Genomic DNA, 12716 nt, shown 5'->3' with positions numbered 1-12716 from the left:
AATCAGAACCACAGCTTAAATATCCTGGTTTCTCTTTGTGAATAATGAGTGAAACAAAAGATAGATAATAAGAAAGAGGGAGATAGAACTTTTGCAAAAAGAGAGGGGACCAAGAAATGGAGGGAAGGGGGAAAAGGAGGGGAAGAGCATGAAAACTATTTAAGATGTAATATATAGATATAGGTATAGATACAGAAACACAGATACATAGATACATCAATACATAGATATAAATTCCCCATGATGAATGTAATCATTATGTCCTGCAAACACATACTAATAAAACGTGTTGAGTCAAAAAATAAATAAATGTTTAAAAAAAGGTTTTTGGTCTTCTCTTCCTGGTAAATCTAGTAAATCTTAGTCATTTTCCAAAATCTGCTCTTAAATATTTCATATTTTGCATTGAATTCTGTTATCTGCTGCATTTGTAAGGACACATTTTATTCCATGTGGCAGAAAGCCAGTCCAAACTAGTGTGAGTACAGAAGAGAAATTCTGCCTTTATATTACTTAAATATTAGAAATAATTTTTTTCAGAAGGTCTAGAGTAAGGAGCAGAATTAATTAATCAGGAATCCATCTCTCTCATATATATTTTCTCCATAAAAGGAAAATGATGGCAAAGAGCATCTCAATCATATTCTACCAACATATCATACATAGCTCATCCAATAATATCCAAGTGAATATTCTAATTTCCTGACTTGGATAATATTCCCCCCTATTTCAAAGAGCACCTGCTTCCCTGAGTGATAATCCCTCTATCATTAGAATAATAAAAGAAAATTCCCCAAGTAATATGTAAGATGTTATTACCAAAGATGTGTGAATGAATTTTGGGCAGCTAAAGACAAATGTCAACAAACTCCTGAGAAGAGATGCTTGATTATTTTAAATAGAAAGTTTCTCTTGACCATAGAGATTTTAGCATATTGTCATACCACAGAAGGCCCTAAAAATTTATGCACAAATGTGCTTGTTTGTGAATCTGTTCATGGAGAAGTCCAATCAGAGTGAAGTACAAAGGATTTCAGAGTGGGAGGATTTCAGTGCTTGTGAAGGAAATGGTTCTTCTAAATGTAGCTTAAATGCAAATGCAAAGCCTTGTGAGTAACTGCAACAGAGTACAAAGTTTGTCTATGGAGTTAACTTTTATTTCATTCCTATCTGGCTCTTGTCTTTGTCTATTTGTGTTTCTGCAACAAAATATCGGAGACTGGGTGATTTATAAACAGCAGCTTTCATTTCCCTGAGTTCCAGAAGTGGGGAAGCCCAAGGGTAAAGTGCTTTCTGGTTCACTGTCTGTTTAGAGCTCAGGATGCTTCAGGATGGCACCTTGAATATCATGTCCTCACATAGTCAAAGGAGACAGAAAAGAAAATAGCCTAGGTAGTTTAACTCTTTTGTAAAAATGCTAATCCTATTCATGAGGACTGAATTCGTATGAATTAATCACATCCTAAATGCCTTATCTCTTAAGAGTATCACATTGGCACTTAGGTTCCAACATAAGAGTTTTGGAGGGACACACCCATTTAAACCATAGCATTCCACCATAACCTTCTACAATTTATGCATTACGTCTTAATTCATTCTTGCATTAACTTTATAGCTTAAGTTGGAAGTCTCATATAAATATCATGTAAATCATATGTGAATGACATTCAAATGTGGGATTCATTCTGAGACAAATTCTCCCTCTATCTGTGTGTCTATGAAATCAAACAAGTTATGTGTTTCCAAAATACAATAGTGCTACAGCCATAGGATATACATTCGCATTCCAAAGGACAAAATAGGAAAGAACAGAGGAGTAGCAGATCCCAATTAAGTCCAAAAGCTAACAGGGCAAAAGACATTAAATCTTCAGGATGGAGAATAATCTCTGATTCTATATCCTCCCTTCTGAAAACCTACTGGTAGAGGTTGTGTCAACAAAGTTCCAAGAAGATCCACCCCCTTGTCTTTGCTGGATACAACCCATGCCACAGCTCACATGAGTTGCAACTCCAAGGCAAGCAACTAAGTCCTGTTGGTTGTCAAATTCTGGGGACTCACGGACATCCCTAACCCAGTGGCTCTACTCAGCATTGCCCTAATGAGAAATCTCCATGGTACACCCATTCCTGCAGGGTTTCTGCATGAGTCCAGGTTTGCTTGGGCACATCCTTTGAAATCTAGCTGGAGGAATCCCTTTCTCCACAGCTATGCACCTGTACAGTTAGCACCAAGTGGACAAAGTTTATGGACTCTGTTCACAAGGTCCTGGACTTCTGGGAATTTGGTGGGTGGGAAAATTTTCCAAAATGGCTTCAAGAACAGGTTTCTAGTGTTGTTATGTGTAACATATGTATGGAGTAACATATATATTGTACATTATACTGCTATTCCAAAAGCCTATTTTTCCCCCTTTGATTTATTAAAAAAGTTTGCGTGCTACTGGTTAAAATTATCTTTTCTGGAATTAATTGTTATCTACATACTGTATTAGAAACACGAAATTTATAATTTTTTAAAATAAGGGCACAATCATATTTGTGCAAGGTGTTTCTTTTAATAAGTTTGGTGTTTTAATGTTTTCATTAAAGGGCATTAATTCATCCTTTCAGTGTTTCATTCAGTAAAACTTTACAGATAGTCCGTTTTATTTTGGAACATATTTAAAGTTCATCTGACTTGCCACACAAATGAAAATTAATCCATAAGCTGAGAGTAAAATTTGACATTTGAATAATTTTTTGAAATTGTCTTGTTTCACTTCTAAGTATATTAAATAAGAAAATGCATAGAAAAAATTTAATGTCCTAGTAATTTTGTCTTACCCTATCATTAATGTCATTGATGCTGTATTAGTGGAATGTGATCATATAGTACCTTAGTTTTTAAAAATTAATAAAAGAAATTCCATTATCTATCAATGGTAACATTACATTATACAGATGTAATATGTTGAGAATGTCATATTAAAGTGATTTTTCTATTAGCTATTCCATTCTTCCTGTCATTCCCTTAATATAACACATTTCTGTGTTAACTAATATGAAAGGAATGTCTCTGAAGTTGCTCATGCACTCCAAATTTTTAACTTTTGCTATTCCTGAATTAATTGAGTTTACATTCTTTAGTTTTTATGTCCATTCATTATTTAGTTCAACACATTTATACTGCATACCCTGCATATAATTTGATGTGCTGCTTCATATGAAAGTGTTACTTTCAATAAAGTGTTCTTTCAAAAATATTTTCTCATGAGATATTATAAGGACTTCTGTTATCTAAATAAACAAGCAAAGTAAGAAAATAAAAAAATATAATATTCAATTTTAATAAATCAAACACACAAAAAAACAAGGTTATATTATTAAAAGTGTTTGAAGCAAATGTACATGGCTCTCTGAGTAGAAGTATTTCAGCTGAGTTTTGAAAGCTAGGATATAGTCAGTTGTCAGCTGCAATAACTGGGAATAAAAGGTAAACAGACAATTAAAATTCCTCATTTCAGGGTAAGATGGACCTAGATATTTCAGGAATGAACAGGAAGACTTCATGAATCAAAAGGGTCATGTAGAATATTTAAACCTTGTAAGAAATTTAAATTTATGCTAAGTTGGAAAATGTATCTTTTTTAAGAAAGATAAGCAGTAACAGGATGTAACACATTAGGAAGTCCAATCTGGCTACTTCGTGCATAATGTGTTGTACATAGGTAAGATTAAGAGTGTAGTAGCCAGTTATTTGGTGATTGTAGTTCTATAAGAGAAAGAAGAATATTTACATAGTTGTTCTTGGTTATGAGTTGATCTGCCTTTATAAAACCTGCCATATGTTCAAACACCAGAGGTCAAATGCAAGATCACCGGATCACATAGACACAGCTTGGTAGATGAGGCACTAAAACACTGAAAGACAGCACAACAAATATCTACCCTCTTGGTGTCTATTTTAATTTTTTAATGATTATTGATATTTTTCATACATTGGCCTCATAATTTTAAAGTTTGTACTTTTATTTGATTCAATGTTTATTGCATATTAAATAAACCAGAAATTAATTTCTTCTATACGTAACACTGTTATCCAGATGGATAATATAATCTACTTGCCATGAAATAAATTACAGCATTAATACAATGCAAAATATTTTCAAAATTATGTATATAAAAGTAAATGTATTTCACAACACCATTTTGAAAAGGGGAGAATACTATTTACTGAGTATTACTGTATATTACTAATATCATGTGTATTACAATTACTTAAGAAACTTTTTCTTAATTGAAATAATCATGCCTAAAATTGAGCTGAAATTTTGTAAGAATTAATTGCTTTTTAAATTTCTTTGGAAAATTAAGTAAGTTTGGATGAGAAATGCTAGATTAATTGACACTGGAATACTGACCATGAGATAAATTTAATTCTACATGCTCATGATAGTGTTATAAAATTATTCAATGGTTCAATTTATGTATTTACTTGTTTTAAAACTGCAGATGCATTATCACTATAAGGTACATAATTGTCATTATAATTAGTCCTCAAACTTTAATGTTTTCATTTACTTCCCTTGTATACTTTAAAATACATACAGTAAGAATTTTATAACATTTTATAAATTAAAAACTAATTTTTGAATTAACAGCAAATAAATCAGATCATTGCTTTGGATACATTTCCAAATAGATACATTTTCCAAATAGAAAATATTGCTTAGGTAAATTTACCAGTGCTTTCATCTTTTTTTTAGGTGAAGTGTTATGAATTCTTAATAGTATTATTCAAAATATTGACTTAATTTTTTAAAATAATTTTTTGAAGTGAGTACAATTTAATGTTTTCTTTCTTCAATTGTTAGCATTCATGAGTTATCAACAAGATTCAATTTTTTACTTAAGTCTTAAAAGAATAATGCTTTTATTTTGCAGATTATTGCCTTGCGTGAGCAAAATGTTCATATACAAAGAAAAATGGTATCAAGTGAGGGATCCACAGAGTCTGAACATCTTGAAGGGATGGAACCTGGCCAGAAAGTCCATGAAAAGGTATTACATATGTGGCATGCACTTACACAGAACTGTTTACTCTGTATATCATTTGACAGGAGTATGAAATATAAAACCCATGAAATTGACATTACTAATATTTGTTGATATTTTGGTGAAAGGTACATGATGATTTGTCTTCTCATTTATTACTCTTAATTTTGTGCTCTTAAAATATGTATGTGTACATACATGTACTACATATATTTGTACATATACATATTTAAATATTTCATTTATTACTCTTAATTTTCTTTTAAAATAATTCAATTACAAAAAATAATTCAATTACTTATAATGTAATTTATTTGTATATGTAATTAATACATTAAAAGTATATGTTTACATATATATATTTAGGACTAGTATAAGAGCAAGGACAACACTTGAATGATTAAGTATATTAAGTAATTTTATGTACAATTGGTGAGTAATCTATTTTTCATCACTGCAAAAGCTTTGATAATCTTTCATTTGTCTAAGAACTTGCTTTGTGCAGGAAATTCCAACAACACTGCTGTTAATGACAGAGTGCATACTTGTAAATCTAGTGTCATGGAACTTTTACTACTTTTTAGACTGGAATAATTCTCCTTTCAGGTGAGGCTTAGACACAGGGAAAGGAAATTGAAGTCCATCTGGCCAGTATCAAAGTACTTTTTCTCTTTTAAACCACTTATTTCCAGCATAAGAGGAGTAATATAAATTATTGGTAGCTCCAGAATTAGATGAAAACTACTTATATATTTACATAACCTAGAGATTAAGAAGCAAGTGGCTGGATGACAAAGTAAATAGCATTAAACTTCTTTCCAGAAAAGAAATTAAGCACATCCTTACATATGTGGTTAAAACAAATGGAAGGGCTCCTAATTTTTCTCCCTTCAAGAATAAATGCAAAGAAAATAAAAAAAGAAAAAAAAAACTACAGTAATTTCCAGAGATAGTCTTTTTAATTTTGGTGGTAGAGAAATGAACAGGTTTTCTCTTAAGAATTCAGCATTTTATCCTTTATGGATTTTACAAAAATCCTAAACTGTGATAAAAATAAAATACAGTTTTATAGACAGACATAATAAGCTACATGTGAGATAGAATGAATAAAAGTTATTTCTCTCTCCTTCAGCTGAATAAACTGCTATTATTTCAGTTAACATACTACCAAGTTCTGTAGTATCATGCATTGACAATCCTAATTCAATTCAGGAAATCAACATGAGATTTTCTTTTTTGTGTGTGATTTAAATTATATCATTAGTAGTACCTGACTACAGTATTCCTACAGTATTTGATGAAGTTATTTCAACCAATGTAGAAGATAAATTCTGTGCCTCTGCTAACTCACTCAGTCTTAGTATAACTAAAGAATTTTAAATCGTTGTGATTATTGATATTCATTTTTTTCAGTTTTCCAGAATTTCAGAGGGATTTGCAAGTGCTTTAGAATATTCATCATTTTTGTTTAGAATATCACGCACATGCCTTCTGTTTAAGTAAGCTTTCTGTCTTTGTGTGAAAATACATGAATGACAAATCAGTTCAAAGGATGAGTGATTTGTGTTGAGTCAGTTTCAGAAGTTTGAAGGAGTAGGGTGAGTGGGAAGGGTAGGGCAAAGGAAAGAAGGGAAAACAATATGAGAAAAGGAAAAAAATGGAAATAAAGTCTTTGTAAATAGGGGATGGTGGAGGGGGTGAAGGGAGGGCAGGGAAATAGGAAAAAAACAAAAACTAAGATAGATCAAGGAAAGGTACAAGAGCCCAATGATGAATGTAACTGTACTGTATACCTAAAATGTACCAATAAAATTAATGGAAAAAAAAAAAGAAGTTTGAGCTCATGGTCCCTCGGGCCCTAATGCTTAATGCCTGGTGAAGCTGAAGGTCATGGCAGGAAGCATGTAATGGAACAAAGCTGCCGATCACATGGTGGCTGGAAACAAGAAGATGGAGGAAAGAAATATGCTTTCAAGGCCACACCTCTAATGACCTAACTTCCTCCAAATTGGTTCCACCATCTAATGTTTCCACCAGCTTACAACAGCCCACTGAGATATGAATCCATGGATGGACTTATCCATTGATGAGATTAGAGCCTTCCTCATCCTATCAGTTGCCAAGGCCCCACCTGTGAACACTACTGTACTGGGGATGAAACTTTGTATATGAGTTTTGGATGGACACGGAAAATCTAATAACAGCTTCCATGTGAAACTAAAATATAATATGTTGTGTATATTTATTTTGAATATAAAGATAAATAAATATAATTTCAATTCATATCCTCAGGATGATTCAATAAATTACTGATATTATAGTATAGCATTTTTTCCCTGACCATTCTTAATAAAATATAAAATCATATCTTATTATGTTCATCATATTTAAATAAATACTACTAAACATAATATTATAAAATTTCTTTTCAAAGTTATCCTCTATGACATAATCATTTGAGGTATAACAATACCATTGAATAATAAATTTTCACAAGATTATAAAGTCTAACAGTTTTATTAAGAATTTTTTAAAGTATATTTAAACAGAAGGAAAAATTATTTGATGATGTGCCTATGTATTGAAGCTTCTCAATATAAGATAACTATAGCATCAGCGTGTAAATTATAAAGAGGTTGATTGGAGATAAATGCAAAACTATTGTTAGATACTAACAGAACTATCTGAAAGTGATTTGTAATTCTAGTAAATAAGATCACCCTTTGTTTAGGGCAGTAAAATCACTTAAATTGCACACTCAGAGTAGGTTATTAGCCAACAGAGGAGTTTTTATGTCAGTGACTTGAGAACTCTGTTGATAAAATAGTTCACAAAAATAGTCTCAGAAAAACATACTCTTAAATAAACCTTGTTTCTCGTGAAAAAGTTCCATAATTATTCTCAACATTTGGAAAAAAAATGAAAAGAAGAGCTAAGCTTAAGTGAAACAAGGTTAAATGTGTGACTTTAAATTTACTCAATTATTCTAGAAGAACATGGACTTCCACATGATAAAAACATTTTCAGAACACCAAGTTGTTGTTTTTTTTTTTCTTGGTACCCGGCTGCTATCATGAAATTAACCAATAACAAATGCTGGTGGGGCTGTGCGGAAAGAGAAACACTGCTCCACTGCTAGTGGGAGTGTAGACTGGTTCAACCACTGTGGAAATCAGTATGGAGATACATCAAAGAACTAGGACTGGAAGTCCCATTTGACCCAGCTATTCCCCTGCTGGGTATCTTCCCCAAAGAATTAAAAGAATCATACCACAGTGATATATGCGCACCCATGTTCAAAGCAGCACAATTTGTAATAGCTAAAACTTGGAAGCAGCCCAAATGCCCATCAACTGGAGACTGGATAAAGAAAAGGTGGTTTTTTATAAAAGGGAGTACTACTCAGCCATCAAAAATGAGAAATTAGAGACATTTATATAGCTCAATGGATGCACGTTGAGGCGACACTCAAGTGAAATAAACAGGACACACGTGTAAATACTGAATAGTTTCTCTAGTGTGAGAAACTGAAAGTGTAAATGAGGACTAAAAGGTATAATAGATAATGTGAAATAGGAAGAAAAGGGGTAAAGGGGGAAGGGAAGTGAGAGGGGTAGGGGAAAGATAGAAGGGAATGGAATTAATGAGAAAATGAAAAAATGGAAACAAAGTCTTTGTAAATAGGGAGAGATGGAGGGGTTGAGGGAAGGTCAGGGGAAGGGGGAAAAATAAGAACCAAGAGAGATTATGTAAAGGTGCAAATTTTCAATGATGAATGTCATTATATTGTATACCTAAAATGTACCAATAAAAATAGAATTTAAAATTTAGAAAATAATAAAAAATACAATTTAGGGAGCCTCGCTGTATTCCTCTGTGCCTCTCAATTTATGATGAGGAGTCCATGGCTCTAAGGGACAGTGTACCCCCATGAGCTATAATTTCACTCCTTCTTCATCACAAAGCAAGTACTCAAAGTACAGACTTTCTGACTGCACAGATCTGAGCCAATACCAAAGACTTCATGTGCTTCTCCCCAAGAACAACTGTGGTCTCCTGACACTTAAGTGCATCCATTCTGAGTTCTATGGAGTGGCCAGAACATCTTTGGTTACTGGGATTGTGGGGAGTCTGAAAGCCCTGGCTGGAGTGCCCTCACATGGAGGCCAAGCAGAAGATTCCCCTAGGAGGAGCTGAAGGTGGGAAGGGATGGGAGCTGGCTGTGCTGCAGGTCACAGCTGGATGATGAGTTTCTTCTGTGGAACTGCTAGATGTTTGAGAATTATTAAGTAGAATCATTCATAAGAATGTGGTCTAAACATCAATGTAAAACTGTATTTTCCTGAAAGACAATAGAATACGTTATATTTGACAGTGTGTTTCACTTGATTTATAATTGTTAGACGTTTACTTATGGTGAGTCTCTCTTTGTTCTTTCACCCTTGGCCTCAAACGTACATGAACCCTGTCTGCTATTTACAATAAGCAATTCAATTTAAGCCAGATATGGTGGCACTTGCCTGTATTCCCAGCACTGGGAGACTGAGGCAGATGGGTTCCAAGTTCAAGTCTATCCTAGTTAACTTTATGACTTGGTGTGATCCTGTCTCAAAAAATAAATACAAAAAAATAAATAAATAAAAAGGACCAAGAACGTAATTCATTGTGAAAGCCCTGTTTTGAATATTCAAGCAATGAAATACAAGGGGAGGATGGGCTTATGAATTTGTCTTCTTGGATAGAGGACATTCAAGTATAGCCCTGGATACATGTGCTGAACTGGATTCAGAGGCCTTTGGTAAGCTAAGAAAAGACTCAGAAGAAGCAAAGTTAGGCTGTTCTATGGTTCATCGCTATGTAATAATTTTTAATATTGTCAAGCTTCAAGTGGAGAATACACAGTACGCAAGGCTTCAGGCATGCTCTTTATCTCCACGTCAATAGCCCACACCAAGGCAAATATTCTACAGGGTTTTCCTTCCTGGCTCTGACTCTTTGAAGATTGGCAAATCATTTTTCAAACCTCTCTGGAAATTTCATTAACAAAAGGCTACAAGCCAATAAGGTCAGAACAAGTAACCAGGATAAATACCCTTACAATTTTTGAAAAGTACTTTTATGTAAGTCATTTTACTTGATCCCTGACATATTTGTAGAGCAAAGATTACTGGCTCAAAGACATATAGCTTGTGAGCAGAAGGAGCTGAGGTAAATAGGTAATAAGTGTGCAAAGATTAAAAATGTCTATTGGTGAAAAAAAGTCAGGATATAATCTACTTGATTTCATGGATTTTCAAGTATGAGTACCCCTTTTAAACGAAGTATTAAACTTGTCCATGTATCTTCAAAGATGAAAGAGCTTATTTGACTAAGATTGGGACTTTAAAATTTATTCTACAAATAAACCTTAGACAAAGAGAACTTTTTTATACCCTTTGGATGTCTTTACCTATTGTGTGGCTAAGTATGTTTCTCCAGCAGTTCTTACTATTCTTTCTTTTCTCATCAATGTTTCTTTTTTGTGCCCTATTCATATACAAAATACTTCCAACTTGGAAAAAGAAAAAAAAAGAATGTCTTAGCTCCATATCAACCATCAGCTATTTTCTATTTTTGCTCCTCTTTGCAACAAAACTGTTTCCAAGGATTGTCTGCAATTGGTTTCTTTCCATAATTTGGTAAGCTCCTTCCAATATGGTCTTTGCTGTAGCACTCCACATAAACCACTCCTGTATCAGTCATCACTAAATTTATACTGATAAATACAATAGCTTATTCTAAGCCCTTGGGGTTGATTACTTGACCACTCTTTCCTCCCTGATGCACTTTCTTCACTGGCCTTGTGGGAAACCACGCTAGTCTTCTCTTATTTACCATTCCCTGCCTTAATGTTGCAAAGTCCCAGGGCTGTGCCCTCTTCTCTCTGTTAAGTCTCTCGAGTCATTTCAATCAGCCTCATAGCTTTCAATACCATTCATATCCCAGTGACTAACAAATGTGTACTTCTACTTTAGATCCTAAAACTGACTTAGTTACAATCACAATCTCCAATTGTCTGTCTAAAAGATATTGCACACTTAAAATGTCAAAAACTCACCTATATATCCCCAAAACCCTGCTCTGTCTTCTATCTCCAAAGATAGAAATGAAACCTTTTCAATTGCTCACGCTAAACAATGTGGAATCCACATTGCATTCTCCTTATCTCTCACACCGCAAATCAAAATGTATAGAAATTCTATTTATCTTCAAAATGTATTTAGAATCTGACTATTTCTTACTACTTTGACTAACTACTCTAGTCTCAACCACAACAGCTTGTCACATGAATTGTAATCACCCATTACAGGGTCTTGTTGCTTCTGTAATGGGTTGTCTGTAGTCCATTTAAAACAGCATGAATCAGAGTAATGTTTTAAAACATATATCTGAAAATGTTGATTTTCTAAAAGGGTGGATTTAACCCAGTGCACCAGCCCTGAATTCAGCCCTGACCCCAACAAACAGCCCAAGAGCATGAGACACTCTTAGAACTAATCAGTGTTCTGGATGCCAAATCAATATTTGAAAATTAATAGGATCTTTATATCTCAGTATTAATTTAGTAGTAAAAATATGAAAAAGACATGGTAATCACTATGGCATCAAACAATATATGACAATAAATACTTCCCATTACAGGAGGCTTGATATACTCTGGCTTCCCTTGTCACCTGAGTTTATCTCCCACTCCGCCCCAAACTCACTGACCTCCAGTGGATTTACAATTTACAGACGTCTTTCAGATGTCTGTAGGACTAACTTCCCACTTTCATGAAGTCTTTATTCAAATGTCAAAAAGTTCTAACAGTAACATATTCTACCAGCATATGATTTATTTATGATGTCTGCAATTATTTCCTTTCATCCCAGCTACACAATAATATCTGTGAGGGTTAAGATCTTCCTTTTATTTCTGATCAGATTCAGGTGCCCAGAATAGTTTCTGAAACATGAAAAGCATTTAAATAAACATATGTTCAATGAATAAATAGGTGAATATCATATTGCTTTAGCACTTGTAGCTTTATAAATAATGATTCTTACTTTAAGACAACGTTGAATGGCATGGATTAGAATAGTGTATTTGATTTTATAAAGGCAAGCTTCATATAAATCTAGGCTTCAATGATAACGTTACTAACTGGTAGACAGCTTTATCATATTGGGACTTCCCTTCTTTCAAAAATGTGTTGTTATCAGAAAAAGATCACTCATCTCTTAAAAGTAATTTATTTCATTGACAAGTATTCTGATAGTAAAATACATTACTTTTTAAAGTATAAACAGTTTTATTTTTATATTTTAAATATATATATTTCTCTGGGTAGAACTAAAAATTTAAAACATAGAAAATAAAACTTTCTTGTGCTTAATTCATCTTAATTATTCCTATTAATCTTAATTGTTATGACCAGATTGAGATACAGATAAGTTGAGCTCTCTTTTCACCATTTAACTAAAATACAAGGGAGCCTAGTAACCTAAGTAACAGTAAATCTAATAGCATTCTCTTGAGACCACTCAAGCCCTGTTTGAATTATTCAAGAATTCTGAGTACTTTAGCAGATCAATGAGACTAGTACTTCTTTAAACAATTCATGAAGAGAACCCAAAAATTAATTAAGAGCAAGTAAGCAA

The 12716-nt window shown here is 33.2% G+C and overlaps 1 protein-coding gene across 35 annotated transcripts in view; it reads left to right on the top strand.

Moving 5' to 3' along the window:
- Ppfia2 (PPFI scaffold protein A2) overlaps nt 1-12716 on the top strand; it is a 482684-nt gene that overhangs the window by 351421 nt on the left and 118547 nt on the right. For all 35 annotated transcript variants that reach the window (XR_015443500.1, XM_087192543.1, XM_087192527.1 and 32 more), the window contains one exon: nt 4926-5042. Coding sequence is in view for 34 of the 35 variants with exons in the window: in XM_087192543.1 (XP_087048669.1) it covers nt 4926-5042 (117 nt within the window). In the remaining variant the exon portion in view is untranslated. The remainder of the gene's footprint in view (nt 1-4925; nt 5043-12716) is intronic.

Source organism: Heterocephalus glaber, unplaced genomic scaffold (assembly GCF_053883595.1).
Source record: "Heterocephalus glaber isolate CG9 unplaced genomic scaffold, H.glaber_assembly_v1.0 deba00001572, whole genome shotgun sequence".
Lineage (NCBI taxonomy): Eukaryota > Metazoa > Chordata > Mammalia > Rodentia > Bathyergidae > Heterocephalus > Heterocephalus glaber.
Note: the sequence above shows the minus strand (reverse complement) of the source record. Positions and strands in the feature narration are given on the sequence as shown.